Genomic DNA, 18283 nt, shown 5'->3' on the forward strand with positions numbered 1-18283 from the left:
CAAGTACTCACCATTCTCTATCATGTGTTAAATTTGAGAGTCTGACTCACATTATTCCCTGTGCCTGAAATGTTTTTCCCATTCACACTCTTTGATGTTCAGGGAAAGTGCTGTGGCTTCTCCCTCTGATTCCATGGCACTTGTTCTATCACTTACCTACCACACGCACCATAATCTACTGCAATTATTCATTACGCTTTCCCTTCCCAGTTAGTACTGAGGATAAAAGTTACTTATTTCCTAAATCCAGCAACAGATTTGGCCCACAGCAGGCACTCAGTGTTTGCAAACTGAATTAATTAACATGCAGATGGCCAACAACCTCACTCTAATTCAAAAGCAAACAAAATTGAATCTTTTTCTCCTTCAACGAGATAACACAGAAAATCGTACTAAAAAATCAGATGTACTTGAATTAATTTTCATGAGGCATAAAGAATTTAATTTAAAATCTGTATTACAAATTCTTTATCAATAAAGCCACCATCAATAATAGTAAGCATTTTTATAACATTCGGTTATTCAACACATATTTTTTGGAGCATTTTTGTGCCAGTCACTCTGATGGATACTGGAAACCTTCTATAGATGCTGGGAGCTCCTTCATTCCAAAATGTCAAAATATTCTCCTATAAATTATCTCACTTAGTCTCCCATGAGGGAGGCAGAATGGTTATTTTAACCCCCTATTGACAGGATAGGAACCTGAGATCAGGGAGTTTATGGGGTTTGACCAGGGTCAAAGCCAATAAGACAGAGATGCAGAATAAACACAGTTACCTTCTAATCCGAGGTCCACTGCTTCCTCCACTATTAAATATGCAAACTTGCCCTAGCACTCTTATTCCCTCTGAAGAAGGGATGAAAAGTTAACTTTCGCCTCGGTCTTAAAAGTAAAAATGTAGAGAAATGAAGTTACACATGCAGCCAAGGGTCAAGACTAACCTGTTCTCCTTGCTCACGGTCACTTTGTCTCCTCCTGGTATCAGCTTCTTCTGTTCAATCACACCATAGCTTTCTCGACAAATCTGTATTTAAAAGGGAATAAAGAAACGTTTCAAGTTTATTGACTACTTATCTTTCTAGACCCCAAATGAATGAGAAGCCTTAGGAATGAATGTAGCTTAATTACTACTTACATTACTACAAAAGATTCTTGGGAGGAGAAAGAATCAGAGAACATCTGCACTTTATAGGATAGTTTTAAGATATGGAGTTGCCAACAAATGCAATCAAAGAGAAAATATGAACTCTAGAAAATAAATTATATGTATAGGAGTAAAGGGGCTTCCCTGGTGGCTCGGTGGTTAAGAATCCACTTGCCAATGCAGGAGACATGGGTTCAATCCCTGGGTCGGGAATATCTCCTGGAGAAGGAAATGGCAACCCACTCCAGCATTCTTGCCTGGGAAATCCCAAGGACAGAGGATCCTGGAGGGCTACAGTCCATGGGGTCGCAAAGTGTTGGACATGACTTAGTGACTAAACAACAGCAGCAAACAACACATAGGAGTAAAGAGGAATAATACTTCAGTAATTTCCTTAAGCGTATAGATTAATCATTCATTCATTCAACACATTTTACTGAACTCCAATAATATTCAGGACACTGACTATCATATGATCCACCAATTCCATTTCTGAGTATATATCTAAAAAGAACAAAAATATCAAAAAGATACATGCACCCCAATGTTCAAAGCAACACTATTTACAATAGCCAAGGTATGGATACAATCTAAGTGTCCGTCAACAGATGAATGGCTTATGTACACAGTGGAATACTACTCAGTCATAAGAAAGGACACTGTGCCATTTGCAGCAACATGGATGGACTTGAAGGGTATTATGCTAAGTGAAATAAGTCAGACCAAGAAAGACAAGTACTGTATGAGGTCACTTATAGGTAGAATCTAAAAGATACAACAAACTAGTGAATATAACAAAAAAGGAGCAGACTCATAGATTTAGAGAATAAACTAGTGGCTACTACTGGGGAAAGGGACGAGGGGAGGGACAATACAGGGGTAAGGGACTAAGGCACAAACTATTAGGTATAAAATAAGCTATAAAGATATATTGTGCAACACAAGAAATATAGCAAATATTTTATAATAACTATACATGGAGTTTAAAAAGTATGAATCACTGTACTGTACACTTGTAACTAATATTCTACAACAACTATACATTGATGAAAAAAAGATACTATGACTAAAAGAGTTTGGTTCAGAGAAGTCTCTGAATTTGTTCTTTGATTTGGAGAAAGCTTATGCTAATTATGACTTGTAAGCATGATAAAAGAGACAGCTACGGTCATAAGTCAAGAAAATCCTTACCGTGAAGTTGAGACAGAAAGTCTCCTCAATATCTTCCCCAGGGTAATCTAACAGTTCTTGAAGACTCCTAATCACAGTTGGACAGAGAAAAGAAAAGAGGTCAATCACACATGCCAAGAGTGTTTCTATCCCAGTCACACGTCCAGATTATTTGCAAGGAAACACTACAAAAGAAGATTCTTGAATGAACATAAATCTAGACTAAAAGTCACGTGAAACATATTTTGAAAAAAATGTCTTACAAGCAGTTGACTTGTAAGATGCTCATTAACTGTTCTCTGTTCCTACTGACAAATCTTACTGAATTTATGAAGAAAATCAGACAGCTTTGTATCTGACACACTTATGTCAACCCTAGTATACTTTGGAAGTAGATAAGTGAGGAGATGATCCTGCAGTGGTCCTACAGATTGGCCTTATCTGTGTGCATTAGAAGGATAATCCTCCCATCATAAAAAACAAGCTTCAAAGTCACTGCGTCCACTTAGGAACCTAGTCTTACTTGTTAATGCAAGGGGCTCTGTGTGCAAAGAACTCTATCACCTGCCACATTAAAGAACACTGAAACCTGTTTATGCCAACAATGGTCGTATGGCAGCTGTCATGAGAATATATTCTTATAAGTAGAGTTCATTCACACTTCTTCAGTGAGCTCAGAGTCTGGCAGTTCCATAACGAGTTGCCCAGAAAGAAAATTTTTCGTGCAGAATTTAAACCTTTTTTCACTTAACCAGCCAAGATCATTACTTGAAATATATCATTCTCAGCCAGGCTGGCAAAGAAAACAGTACACATTCTGTCACTCTCGGTTACCAAAAAAGTACGCCTGCCCGGTCTCCTCTGCCATCTTCTAATATTCCTTCTAAATTTTCTCTGCCTCTCTGTGACTCACGCCCCTGCTCCATGGCCTTTGTGATTTCTCTGTCCTGGGGTCCTATACTGGTGGTGTGACCATCTCATTTCCAGAGGGCACCCTAGAGACTACCCTTTCTCCATCTCCATCTTAAAATCAGCATTCTTTCTCTATACAAAAAAAGGGATGTTACCTCCTGCTGAAGTCAAAAGAACTGTACTGTTTCCACAAAGCCAAGGATATGGTGTCTTTTTATAAATTTCACCTTATGCTACCTAAAATCAATACACAGAAACTCAGAATAAAAGGAGTTTTTTAGAGACAGAAAGAAAATGACTAAAAACATGTCTCTGCTGTTCTGGAATATAGTATGGAGGTTCCTCAAAAGGCTAAACATAGAGTTACCGTTCGATCTAGCAATTCTACTCCTAGAGAAACGAAAACTTACATCTACACAAAAAGTATGTAAAAATATCCATAACAGCAATATTGGTAACAGTCAAAATGTAGAAACAGCCAAATGTCCATCAGCTGATGAATGGATAGACAAAATTTGGTATATCCATACAACGAAATATAATTTGACAATAAAAAGAAATGAAACACTGATACAAGTTACAACTCAGATGAACCTTGAAAACATGTTGTGTGAAAGAAGCCAGACACCAAAACACATATTGTATGATTCCATTTATGTGAAATATTCAGAAGAGGCACGTCTACAGAGACAGAAAGTAGATTAACGGTTGCCTCGGGCTTGGGATATGAAGAAGTTGGGAATGTCGACTAAAGAATACCAGGTTTCTTTTTCAGGTGATGAAAACATCCTAAAATTGATGGAGTACAGGTTGCACAACTCTGTGGATGCACTAAAAGTCACTGAATTATACACTCTAACTGGGTGAATTGTGCAGAATGCAAATTACATCCCAATTAAACTACTTTCTAAAAAAGGCTCCATAAGATAACAGAAAAAATACATATACTGGTCTCTGCCCCCAGTTCCTTAGCACAGAGCTCCCCAAATCCTTGTAAATTCCTCTGGGATGAGGGCACTAGAAACCCTTAACCTGTGGGATCCAACTCTATCTCCAGGTAGATGGTGTCAGAACTGAGATAAGTTGTAGCACACCCAGCTGGCATCATGCAGAATTACTTGGACGTGTGGGAAAGAACCCCACACACATTTGGTGACCAGAAGTACAGCACACGTGGTCGTAGTGTGAAAGTCAAGGGGACGCAGAAAAGAGAAATACAAAAGGATGGGGAAATCTGTAACTTAAAAAAAAAATACAGGTTCTCTTTTCAATACTTTCTCCCCTGCTATTTATGGACCATGACAAATCTCAAAGTCCTTATATTTTGTTCAGGATAAGAAAAACAGAGATTGTTTGCATTCCTGGGCAGCTATGACTTCCCTTTTCCTTTTTCTCCTTCTGTCCCTAGAGTGACCCAGGCATTGTTTCAAGCCAGCAGCTGTCGACCTCCGTCTTAAGACTAAGCATACACAGCACAATCAAATGAGAAACTCTAACTTAAAACACGCAGTGTTTTAAACCTTTAATCGCAGCCAAGAGCAGTTTTCCATGCCAGGCTCCCATCTTTCGGCTCTGTACCTTCCTTCCGTGGGTGACAACTCTTTCAAGTCTTCCAGGCCAGGCTTCACGTTCAGGAGCTTCTTATAGAGAGCCAGCGGGAAGTGCAGGTCCACCACAGTGGAGTTGTAAATGGCCAGTCCACAGGTTATGCCAATCAAGTGAAACCAGTTGTGCTCTACGAAACACTTTCAGCACATGCGCAGATGTGTTAAAAAGAAAAGCAGTGCGTGCACCCTCAAAACCATCTGTGATTTACCTCAAAATATTTTCAGAAGGAAAGAATAAAGATCTATAATATTGCTACCTTCTGAAATAGAAATATCCCTAACAAAGGTTTAACTGTGTATGTTTGTGAATGATATAAAAGAGGTTAAAAAAAGATGTCCCTAGAAATTACTAGAATACTGTTACAAAATTAATATACCCCCACTGTTTAACATAAATACGAGCACAAATACAGAGTAATGATCTGTTTTATAATAGCGATTTTTATCGGAGGTGGATGAGAACTGCAATATTTAGAATAAAATATGTTTTAAAAAAAGTTCAACTGTCTTCCAAAGATGCAATTAGACAAAGTTAAGCCTTTACAGCTCACTATGATACAGAGAACAGCGTATCTTCATTTAGAGCACTGGTCTCCAATAGAACTTCCTGCAGTGATGGAAACATCCTATTCTGTTCTGTCCCAGATGTCAGCCACTATGTGTGTCTGCTGAGCACTTGAACGGTGGTTAGTACAACTGAGGGAATGTGAAATGCACCAGGCAAGAATACTGCAGCGGGCTGCCATTCCCTTCTCCTGGGGATCTTCCCAACCCAGGAATCGAATCCAAGTCTCCTGCATTGCAGGTGGATTCTTTACCATCTGAGATACCAGGGAAGCGCAAGTATTATTTAATTTTAACAATAAAATTGAAATTTAAATAGCCACAAGAGGCTAATGGCTACTTTTCAGGACAATGCAGATACAGGGAGAGAAGTCTGACAGAAAAAGAAAGAAACTATAGTCTCCTTGAAATGAGAATGCCTTTTAAACCTTAGCTCTCCTACTGCATTTTCAAAAATAAACTGTATGTGCATGTCTGTACGAGTATCCATACACATACTATCGTTGTTACTAAAATAAGATATATTTGTCAATTACTTTTTATATGTCATAAAACCAATTTCTTTATCGTACTCTTTTTACCCTTCGAGGATTTACAAAGCTTGGAGCTTACCTACTAGAAATGGAAATGGGACTGATGGGCAACAAAACACAACTATGAGCTCTTGGCAACAGGTGAAACACGAAGACCGCATCCACTCTTTATGGACATTAAACGATTATCTTTGTTAGAGCTCCCCTCTGCAAACGTCAGAAGGCTAGGGACTGGTCTGACAACAGAAAGGAAGTTTAGTTCAATCTACCTGTTGAATGATGACATTACTAACTTACCGTATCTGAAAACCACAAGAGATTTGAATCCTGGTAGTAGGTAAACATTCCATAGATGGGATTCAACAATTCTTTTAACAGTAAAAGAAAGAACTCCTTTGTGACACCACCTGCATCCACTGCTTCTTCACCATCAAAAATGACCTTAAAATAATGAAAGTAGAATTAGTACTTCAGGGAAATCATTGTCATTTTATGGTTTTTGGGTTTTTTTTGCAAATTCTTTCCAAAGTCAGGACAAAGAAAGGAAGATGTAACAGAATATACTGCTGCAATGACACTGCAAGGTGTATCTGTTGATTATTAACAAGACACTTGACAATCACACAAAATTTTACTGGGTACTTCAAGGGATATAGACGAAGTCAGAAGTTTACCAGATGTCCACAGAAAGTTTACCATCAATTTGGGGCAGAGAAGCAAACATTTAAAAAAACCAATTCAAGAATACATTTTCAAAGAGTCAGACACACTGAGAGGTAAATGTTGTGACACACAGAAAAGCAATGACTAACCTAGGTAAGAAATCTCTCTCAGAAGGGGTCTTAAACTAACGGATGAATATGAAAGGGAAGAGAGCAGTTCAAGCAGACACATCTGTAAGGGGCTATAAAGAGACCCGCTACAGATCCACATGGAGCACGCTGGACCCAGCCACGGTAACAACAGCAGCAAACCAAAGGACGAGATTTATTAAGAGTTTTCTACATGGCAGCCACTTAAATTCTATTAACCTAACCCTCACAACAGTCTTACACACAGAAATTACTATTATCATCACCACTTTACTGGAAGGGCTCAGGCACAGAGCTAAAAAATAAAAAGCACTTAAAAAAGCTTATCCTGGGAAATTCCCTGGCAGTCCAGTGGTTAAGACTCTGCACTTCCACTGCGGGGGGCACAGGTCTGATCCCTGATTAGGGAACTAAGATCCCACATGCCACATAGTGCGGCTAAAAAAAATTAAAGAAAGAAAGAAAAATTATCCTGAATACTGTGCTCAAGGTTGCCTAGAGCAGGAGGAGAGTAAAGGACTCCGATTATATGGATGCCAGTAGAAGACTTAACTCAGACATGCTACCAAGCAAAAAGAGTCTCATCTGAATTAGTGATTGAAAACAGGCGGCAAAGAAAGAAGCTTCTGTTTGCAATATCAAAAATCTATCCCAGAAGTTCTAGGGAGAGCTCCCAGGCAGACTGATGGGACTGATGCGACCCAATGAAATTCTGAAAAGGATGACAGTATCATGGATACCATCAGTTTCTTGTCTATTACATTTCAGGAGTTTACAACAGGATTGGAAACAGGAAAGTCTTTTGAAGGGAAAGGTAAATGATCTAAAACTTCAATAATTCACTAAATATTTACTGACCAGCTACTATGTCCCAAGCTTTGTGCTAAGCCCAAAAAATACATTTAGTAGTAACACAAACATGCATAGTTTATGAGGAAAGACAATTTCTTAAACATTTCAGAGTACTAAAAAGGGCCTATCAGAACAGACGACCAGCTGCCCAGAAAATTTCACTACTTTTCTATTTTCTTTTTTACCTTCTTTCTCTTAAATTTTTGACATCCAAAGACTTCCTAGATGCTGGCTTGGTAGTTTTACCTAATTGAAGCTTTAGTAGCGTTACAGTTTGCGTGGTTTTGGTAAAGTGGGAACAGGTACACGGAAAAGAGCAGACAAAGAAGGCCCTATAGTCCCTCTAATAATCCACTGACATTTTGATCTGATGTCATGTTGAGATGGTCTGTTTGGTGACTGGACAGAAAGAGGTGAGTAAATTCTTGTAAAATGAATGAAAGAAATAATGAATGGCTGTACTCCAAGATTGTAATAAGATCTTTGCTGCTTCATCTGACGCTGTTTAAAGAAATCCAGGAAGGTTATTTAGATACATATACTGAAGGGCTCACTTTGAGAGGCTTTTTCAAATCAATATCAGAATGAATGCTCAGCTCTCTTAGGGCATCTCCAACAAGGCTGCTCCTGCGAACATGAAGGACCAGGAAGGGGCTTCTGGCCAGCAGAGGCTCCAAGGTGAGCAGCATGAAGACGTTCTGCAGATTGGCCCCATTGACCGCCACCTGGAACAGCACACCCAAGAACACAGTTGTCATCCAAGAGAGCATCTGTGAGTGGAGATGGCTGTCAGCCGTGCCTTTGGACCACAGGTGGGTACAGGGCAGGGAAGACATGCTGCATCGCCACCTTGTTCTTTATTTTCCTCCTAACTCTTCCAATAGATTTTCTCAGTCATGTTTACAAAACACACAAATCTTTCTAATATGAACCCAAAGAGATTAACTGAAACACTTTATGAACCATATGATCCATAACTTATTCCAGGAAAATGATTTGGACTAAATGGATTGAGACTGAAATAATATCTTAGTAGAAGAAAGTACGATGGACAGTTGGTAAAAATGGTGACTTTCAAAGTAGCAGGAAAAGAAACCCAATAACCACTTGCTAAAGAGCTTTAGTTCTTTGAAAAATGTCCATTTTCTCTGGAAAAGCTTTAAACTGTCAATACGATGGATCTATCACTATGAAAACATATATACAGAGATAGATATAAATAAGAGCTAGAGACAGAGTCAGAAAGATGGGGAGAGGGGGAGAGAGACGAGTGAAGTCACAGATCCACCAGCAGTAGGAATTGATAGGTTTGGATTGCTAGTTCACAAACATCTTTGCAGGCTTGCCAAAACCAATTATGTTTTACAATAAAAACAAATTTAAATTAAACAAATCTCTATAATTTAAGTTTTGGCTCAATAAAGAACTGCCAAGCTCCATTTAATAATGTATCAAGGGTCAGCAAACAATGGCCCATTGACTGAATTCAGCCTGCTGCCTGTTTTTATACAGCTCTTGAGCTACTAATAGTTTTAACATTTTTAAATGGTTAAACAAAAATTAAAAGAATATTTCACACGTGAAAATTATGTAAAATTAAAATTTTGTGCTATAACAGAGTTTTATACTTGAGACCGTATGGCCCACAAAGGCAAATATTTACTATATGATACTTTATGAAGACACCTGTCAATCCCCAGTTTATGTAAATGTCCCTTCACTTGTATTTGCTTTATTCAATAGAGAATTGCTGAAAATTCTTCTATACATTCTAAAAGTTATACTACAACTTTACTCAAATGAACTTTCTCCTATTAGGAAAAAATTACAACTGAATGTGTAAGATGAAAGAAACCCATAATAGGAAAAAATAATTTTTAAAATATGTTACCTGCATCTGCAGTTCAGCATCAGTTTGTAACATTTTGGTCTTGGCTTGGGCATCAAAAATAAAAGGGTAGGAACAAAGTGTTACAGCATCCTATAATGAAACACATTATTGGCAATATTAAAAGTATTCCACAGAGAATACTGCTGGAAAATACATTAATAAATTTTAAAGTATCATTTACCTGCATTATAGACGGTCGAGCCTTCTGTGTAAAGAAAAATAAAGTCTCTTAGTTGGATTACAAAACTTGAACTTTTTATCCCCTACAAATAACAAAACAAATAACAAAATAGATAACCTATCTGACTATTTGGCCATGGAACTAACATCATTTAAACAGCTGACTGGAGTTATGATGGAATAGACCAGTTGTTTTGATAAATATAGACTGAGAAAAACACTAAAAACAACTTTTAAAAAATTTAAAGGACCTTTACAAAAATACCATTTCACTAACTCCATAATTTACAGCATTAATAGAATTTTCATTTATAAGAAATCTCATACCAAAACAGGAGCTTTACAACCATGACTTCAGAGGTTAATCTATTCAGGTAAAGTGGATAATGCATAATGCAAACTTCATTTGTCAGCATGTTAAGTCTACCTCTTACACACATACACGTACACACAGTCACTCTTGGGAGAAATCAAATATTTAGAAAGTTGTCCATAACGAGGTATTTAGAAAGTCGTCCCTGGCTTGGCCTACAGAAGATATTCCATCAATATGTAAATGAAATCTGAATAAACTTTTAAAGAAGGGAATAACAGATAAGCATACTGCATTTTATTGCTCTTCACTTTACTGCATTCCACAGATACTCTTTTATTTTTAAATAAACTGAAGTTCTGTGGCAACACTTAGTCTTATACCACTATCAGCACCATTTTCCCAGCAGCATTTCCTCCCCTTATGTCTCTGTGTCACATTTTGGTAATCCTCGCAATATTTCATACTTTCTTATATCATTTGTTATGGTGACCTGATCAGTGAGTTTTGACACTACTACGGCCAAAAGGTTACAACTTGCTGAAGGCCCAGATGATGGCTAGCATTCTTGTTTAGCAATACAGTATTTTTTAGTTAAGGTTTGTACCTTGTTTTTCTAAACATAATACTATTGCACATTTAATAAAATACAGTATAAACATAACTTTTATATATACTGGTTAACAAAAAAAATTGTGTGACTTGTTTTATTGCAATATTTGCTTTATTGTGGTGGTCTGGAACCAAACCCACAATATCCCCAAAGTATCCCTGCAAATAAAAACAACCACAAATATATCTAATAGGTAGGTTACAAACATATCTAAGAGGTACGTTAGTTTATTAGGAGAAAAAAGGAAATCTCTCCTGAAAGATTAAGCTAATGAATACTGTTTGCTACATAACTCAACAGAAGCAATCAAACAAAAAATCACAGTACGGATCACGCTGACCTGGAGCAGTATTTCACAAACAGAAAACCATGGATTTATTCCCAGAAATACTGTTCTATGTATTTTTTAAATTTTGTGTTTTTTCTAAGAAAAAAATGATATCCTAAACAAAATAAAAACACATTCTGAATGAACTCCTTATAATTATGTGTTACCATATAATTTGCATTTATTTCAATGATTTCACTGGTGTCACAGTATACTGAATTGTCCAAGGAAAGGGAAAAAATCAGTCTTCCTTTGTAACTGATGCATTTGTGCCCAAGAAAAGGCCACAGCAATCCTGACTAGCTGCATGAATGACGGTTTAATAGCAGCTGAAAGGACAAAAGAGAGTTGAGTCATCCCTGGGTGCACAGGACAAGCCACAGAACTCAAGTCCCCAGGCCTGGCAGACTGCAGTCCTAATCACAATTCAAGAGGGGTCTCGCTTCAGAAAGGCATTCCTGCTCATCACATTAAATCCATGAGGCTAATTTGTGTTTTATTTATTTTAGAGTTTCGTTAATATTTAGTTTGTAAATCTGCTTTGGTTTTCTAATGTTTAAACGCTAGATGAATAGTAAGTGTATATATACTTCCTTTTGTATTTGTGTATATTTCAATGAAAGCACTGAAAATAAATTCTTTAAAAAATCACCCTGTTTATCCTTTAGAACATGGTCCTTCTCTAGACTGAGAAACACTAATCAGAGAAGACAGTCCAGTCCAGGGAGACAAGGTGTAGAGTCTTACATGTAGAACTCAGGCTGACTTGATTCATTCTCATGCCAGCTTCTCTAATTACTCTGACTTTTGGAATTGAAACAACTAAAACACACACACCATAAAACAGCACTCTACAAAGTTATCTTGTACTCTGCTGCTGCTGCTGCTAAGTCACTTCAGTCATGTCCGACTCTCTGCGACCCCACAGACGGAAGCCCACCAGGCTCCCCTGTCCCTGGGATTCTCCAGGCAAGAACACTGGAGTGGGTTGCCATTTCCTTCTCCAATGTGTGAAAGTGAAAAGTGAAAGTGAAGTCGCTCAGTCGTGTCTGACCCTTAGCGACCCCACGGACTACAGCCAACCAGGCTCCTCCATCCATGGGATTTTCTAGGCAATAGTACTGGAGTGGCTCCAATCTTGTACTCTAGATACCTAAAGGTACAAACATCCTGGAGGAGTGAGTGCCAATATTTAAAATTTTCTATCCTCCTTCTCAGAAGAGGTTTTATTCTAGGCATTATTTGTCTGTTCTCAAGACAAAAGAAAGATCTTTATCATGTGTGTTGTCCTGTAAAGCAAAATAAAGTTTTGAACACTTCAAATAGATTTAACAGTGACCATAAAAACAGTTGTTAGCTTTACAGCCTCCCAGTATACAATGGGCCCTCCTTATCCACATGTTCCATGTCTGCAGATTATACCTAGCTCAGATGGAAAATGCCTGGAGTAAAATAACAATTCCAGAAGGTTCCAGCAAGCACAACTTGAATTTGTCACACACTGGCAACTATTTACATGGCATTCACACTGTATCAGGTATTATAAGTAATCGGGAGATGATTTAAAGTACTTGGGAGGATGTGCTTAGTTTATATGTAACTAAAATATCATTTTATATGAGGGACTTGAGCATGGAGAGTTTTGATATAGGGGTGGGAACTCCTGGAACCAATCCTCCATGGATATGGAGGGACAGCTGTACTCAGTAAATACTAGTATTTTTGTTGGTACAATGCAATTATTTCAGACATCAATCAGCAGCTCTGTCTGTATTTCTTAGCTCTCTCCCACTCTAGTTCTCCAATTCTTTCCTACCATCCACTCCCTGCAACCCCAACCACAAACCCTGAAGAAGCCCAGTTTTGGAGGTTAGGCTGATCTCCCTTCTGGAGGGCAGGGTTATCATGCTTTCAGCAGGGTACAATGGCTGGAAAGAAATTACTGTTGGGAACCAGAGCCAAGGCAAGAGAGTTGGTGGTCCAGAAGACCCCCACCGCAGGGGAGGACTGAGGTGCTGGCTCTGTGGAAGGTGAACAAGGGAAGGGTGTTCAGTCAAAAGAAGCAGCAGGTCGATAAGAAAATCTGTTTATGTATCTACAAATTTTATTTTTTACAAGTCTGAGATTTTGTATTTGTATTTGTATTAACAGTTTAATTTCACTGATTTTTATTTTGCAGATGCTGAATATTTTAGAAGTGGTATTAGTACTGGCATTTCCAGATTCAGTTCAGTTCAGTCACTCGGTCGTGTCCGACTCTTAGCGACCCCATGAACCACAGCACGCCAGGCCTCCCTGTCCATCACCAACTCCCGGAGTTCACGCAAACTCATGTCCATCGAGTCGGTGATGCCATCCAGCCACCTCATTCTCTGTCTTCCCCGTCTCCTCCTACCCCCAATCGCTCCCAGCATCAGAGTCTTTTCCAGTGAGTCAACTCGTCGCATGAGGTGGCCAAAGTATTGCAGTTTCAGCTTTAGCATAAGTCCTTCCAATGAAGACCCAGGATTGATCTCCTCTAGAATGGACTGGTTGCATCTCCTTGCAGTCCAAGGGACTCTCAAGAGTCTTCTCCAGCACCACAGTTCAAAAGCATCAATTCTTCGGCGATCAGCCTTCCTCACAGTCCAACTCTCACATCCATACATGACCACGGGAAAAACTATAGCCTTGACTAGATGGACCTTGGTTGGCAAGGTAATGTCCCTGCTCTTTAATATGCTATCTAGGCTGGTCATAACTTTCCTTCCAAGGAGCAAGCGTCTTTTAATTTCATGGCTGCAATCAGCATCCGCAGTGATTTCCAGATTACATGAACTAAATACTGAAACAGCAATATTATGATTCTACTTCTTGACTGCTCTCCCTAACCTGGAAAGATATATATGAACTGGTAAGATATGTGACCCTCTCCTGAGAGGCTACTTGGCCTGGGCCATTCATTCCCCAAAAGTGAGTCTCCCAACCTAAAACTAGCAAAGTACTATTGGTGGATCACATTTCAAGTGTTCCTGCTTGAAATGGGGTGGCACTGTCACCTTAAATCATTTTTCTTAAGTATATGACATAGGAGCAATGAATAAACACATGATACAGAACTGGAGAGTTGGGGAACTGGGAATATCTTTACATTCCAAGCCAGTATTTCCAAAATGTGGCTGTGACTGGGGACAAGGGTCACTGCATGAACACCTGGAGTGCCAGGGAGGGAACACGGGAGCCTCTGCCTTAGGGCCTGCCTGCCACGAGGTGTTCCTGTACCCTCAGTGGGCATGCCTGGCTCCCAGTGCACTGACGTGGAGGCAAATACACCTGCGCACAATCCTGGTATCTGGAACCAAAACACTGCCCCGTACAACACATACAGCCAGTGTCACACAGACTCTAGTCTTTACTTTTGAAGCATCTTCTTTGTATCCCCGACTTTCTCACTTGTGCTGCCCCATGGGAGCCCACAGCATCACTCATTCTGTGCTCTGTTTATTTGGTTTCCAAGTGTAGATGATGGCAGTTTACTAATTGAAATAAATAAGGACACTACCATCTCTTCTTTAAAATAAACAAGTCAGTCACTTTAGAAAGTTTCTTTTGTACACCACAGTTCTTTGCACACATGTGTTGTGTCCCTTTGTAATTCCTTTTCACTACACTAAGCATGTCACAGAGGCAGCCACCATATCCCATAGGTGTCTCCATTTCCAGTGACTAGCAGGCATGTGATATACATTAGGTGCCCAAGACTGCTTACTGAAAAATAGCTACTAGGGCTTATGACCAGGCTTCCCTGGTAGCTCAGCTGGTAAAGAATCTGCCTGCAATTTAGGAGACCTAGGTTCGATCCCTAGGTTGGGAAGATGCCCTGGAGGAGGGCTTGGCAGCCCACTCCAGTATTCTTGCCTGGAGAATCCCCATGGACAGAGGAGCCTGGCGGGCTACAGTCTATGGGGTTGCACAGAGCTGACATAATTGAGCGACTAACACTTCACTTCAGGACTTATGATATGCCAGGCACTAAGTACTTGGCAAAGTAAGGCCTTTTCATGCTTTTTCCCATTTAATTCTCATTAATACTGTTCAGTTCCGTTCAGTTGCTCAGTCATGTCTGACTCTTTGCGACCCCATGAATCACAGCACACCAGGCCTCCCTGTCCATCACCAACTCCCGGAGTTCACTCAAATTCATGTCCATTGAGTCGGTGATGCCATCCAGCCATCTCATTCTCTGTCGTCCCCTTCTCCTCCCGCCCCCAACCCTTCCCAGCATCAAAGTCTTTTCCAGTGAGTCAACTCGTCACATGAAGTGGCCAAAGTATTGGAGTTTCAGCTTTAGCATCAGTCCTTCCAATGAACACCCAGGATTGATCTCCTTTAGAATGGACTGGTTGGATCTCCTTGCAGTCCAAGGGACTCTCAAGAGTCTTCTCCAGCACCACAGTTCAAAAGCATCAATTCTTCGGCGCTCAGCTTTCTTCACAGTCCAACTCTTACATCCATACACGACCACGGGAAAAACCATAGCCTTGACTAGACGGACCTTTGTTGGCAAAGTAATGTCTCTGCTTTTTAATTTACTATCTAGGTTGGTCATAACTTTCCTTCCAAGGAGTAAGCGTCTTTTAATTTCATGACTGCATTCACATTTCTAAATGAGGATGCTAGGCTTACAGAAATTAAGGAACTTGTGTAAGGTCACATAGGTAGTAGGCCTGAGCTGAGACTGAAACCAGTTCTTTTTGACTACAGTAAAGCACGTGCTCTGAACTGTAAACTATACTGTCTTGGCTACTGCTGCTGCTAAGTCGCTTCAGTCGTGTCCGACTCTGTGCGACCCCATAGACAGCAGCCCACCAGGCTCCCCCATCCCTGGGATTCTCCAGGCAAGAACACTGGAGTGGGTTGCCATTTCCTTCTCCAATGCATGAAAGTGAAATCGCTCAGTCGTGTCCAACTCCTAGTGACCCCGTGGACTTCAGCCTACCAGGCTCCCCCATCCCTGGGATTCTCCAGGCAAGAGTACTGGAGTGGGTTGCCACTGCCTCCTCCGGACTACTACACCAAGCTAAAAAATTTAACACATATAAACTCATATCGTGTGAGATGCACACACAGACACACAAACATGTACACACACACAGTGAAATATTATTCAGTCATTAAAAAAAGAAGGGAATCCTGCCATTTACAAAAAATATGGGTGAAACTAAAGGACATTATGCTAATTGAAATAAGCCAGAGAGAAAGATAAATACTGTATGGTATCATTTATATGTGGTATCTTAAAAAAACAAACCCACTCTCATAGAAATAGAAGAATGATGGTTGCCACAGGATGGGGGGAGAGAGGTGGGAGGAGGAGGAGATGGGAAATGTAGGTCGAAGGGTACAATCGTCTCAGTTACAAGTAAGTTCTAAGGAACTGAAGCACGGCATAGTGACTACAGTTACACAGTATTATATACTGGAAACCTGACGAGAATACATCTGAAGCATTCTTAAGACACACAGGAAACAAGTTAACTCTGTGAGGTAATGGATGTGATAATTAACTTGATCTTTGTAATCATTTCACAATGTATATGTGCATCAAATCATCACATTGTACACTTCAAATATTTACAATTTTGTTTGTTAATTACACCTCAATAAGGCTGGGGAAAATCCACTTATTGTTCATTACTATCATTTAAAAATGTTTAAACTCATAAATAAGCCTATGAATATATGGTCAGTCAAAAGGAGGCAAGATCACACAACGGGAAAAAGACAATCTCTTCAATAAATGGTGTTGAGAAAACTGGACAGGCATGTACAAATGAACAAAATGATCACTATCTTACTTACTATACATAAAAACTACCTGAAAATGGATCAAAGTCTAGAATGTAAGATCCGAAATCATAAACTCATAAATGAAAACATAGGTAGTAAGCAACTTGACATCATTCTTGGCAGTGATGTTTTGGATCTGACTTCAAAAATCAAAGACAAAAAAAGCAAAAATAAATAAGGGAAGTAGATCAAACTAAAAAGCTTCTGCACAGCAAAGGAAACCAGCAACAATATGAAAAGGCAGCGTACAGAATGGGAGAGGTATTGGCAAACAATATGCCTGATAAGGTGTTAACGAAATACACAAAGAATTCATACAACTCAATATAAAAAAAAAAATTAAACAATGGGCAGAGAACCTTAACATTTTTCCAAAGTCAACACACAGATGGCCAGTAGGCAGATGCAAAGATGCTCAACCTCATTAATCATCGGGAAAATGCAAATCAAAACCATACTGAGATATCACCTCACATATGTCCAAATTGCTATTAACAAAAAATACTATTTTGGGCAAGGATATAGAGAAATGAGACTCCTCATGCATTGCTGGCAGGAATTTAAACTGGTACAGCCACTATGGAAAATTGTATGAAGGTTCCTCAAAAAATTAATAATAGAATTACCATATGATCCAGCTGTTCTACTTCTGGATATTTACCCAAAGAATAGAAAAAACATTAATTCAAAAAGATGTATGTACCCCCATATTCAGAGCAGCCTTATTTACACTAGCCAAGATATGGAAACAACCTAAGTGTCCACAGATATATGAATGGACAAAGAAGATGAGGTAGACACAGTGGAATATTACTCATGTGACCAAGCATGGGGCCTTTCTAGAACAGACCCCTCCCACCATCCTCTGTTTTAGCTCCTTTCTGAAGTACCTAGATAACAGTACCTGGAGCACATTTCCTAAGCTGTGCAGCAGATACTAAAATCCCCACCAAATGCAAGAAATTACTACCTGACGACCATGAGTACACAGCCCCCAGACGTACTGGAGTCCGAGGATTGACAATGACACTGCCCTCTTACCTCACCATCAACCAGATTTGTGCATGGGCTGATTACACACCCTGCAACCCCCTTCCCTCCTGTGGCCATCAAAATGCTTTCCTGAAGCCCACTGGGGAGTTCAGGTGTTTTGAACACTAGCTGCCCTGGGCTCCTTGCTTGGCACTCTGCAATAAATGCTATATTTTCCTTCCCACAACCTGCTGTCAGAAATTGGCTTTACTGAGTGAGGTTAACAGTAACGCTCAGACAGAATGGAATCTTGCCATTTCCAACAACTTGGATGGACCTTGAAGTGAGTCAGACGAAAACAAGCACGATACAATTTCATTTATATTTGGAAGTGAATATATTCCAAGATTTGCTTGCAATCTAAACAAGCAAAACCACAACAGACTCACAGATAAGAGACACGTTAGGTGACTGCCAGAGGGAAGAAGGAATGGAGGTGGGCAAAATGGGTGAAGAGGGTCAAAGGTACAGACTTCCAGTCATAAAACAAGTCACAGTA

At 39.5% G+C, this 18283-nt stretch overlaps 1 protein-coding gene across 5 annotated transcripts in view; it reads right to left on the reverse strand.

The window, feature by feature from the left end:
- Positions 1–18283, reverse strand: part of HERC3 (HECT and RLD domain containing E3 ubiquitin protein ligase 3) — a 163974-nt gene that overhangs the window by 40144 nt on the left and 105547 nt on the right. For all 5 annotated transcript variants that reach the window (XR_008687010.1, XR_016037428.1, XM_055434103.2 and 2 more), the window contains exons 17-23: positions 9671–9694; positions 9490–9579; positions 8153–8323; positions 6232–6375; positions 4809–4975; positions 2340–2406; positions 946–1028 (exon numbers count right to left, since the gene is read on the reverse strand). Coding sequence is in view for 3 of the 5 variants with exons in the window: in XM_055434103.2 (XP_055290078.1) it covers positions 946–1028; positions 2340–2406; positions 4809–4975; positions 6232–6375; positions 8153–8323; positions 9490–9579; positions 9671–9694 (746 nt within the window). In the remaining 2 variants the exon portion in view is untranslated. The remainder of the gene's footprint in view (positions 1–945; positions 1029–2339; positions 2407–4808; positions 4976–6231; positions 6376–8152; positions 8324–9489; positions 9580–9670; positions 9695–18283) is intronic.

The sequence above is a fragment of the Moschus berezovskii genome, chromosome 5 (genome assembly GCF_049115385.1).
Source record: "Moschus berezovskii isolate FMDL1 chromosome 5, NW_MosBer_1.0, whole genome shotgun sequence".
In the NCBI taxonomy this organism is placed as follows: Eukaryota; Metazoa; Chordata; class Mammalia; order Artiodactyla; family Moschidae; genus Moschus; species Moschus berezovskii.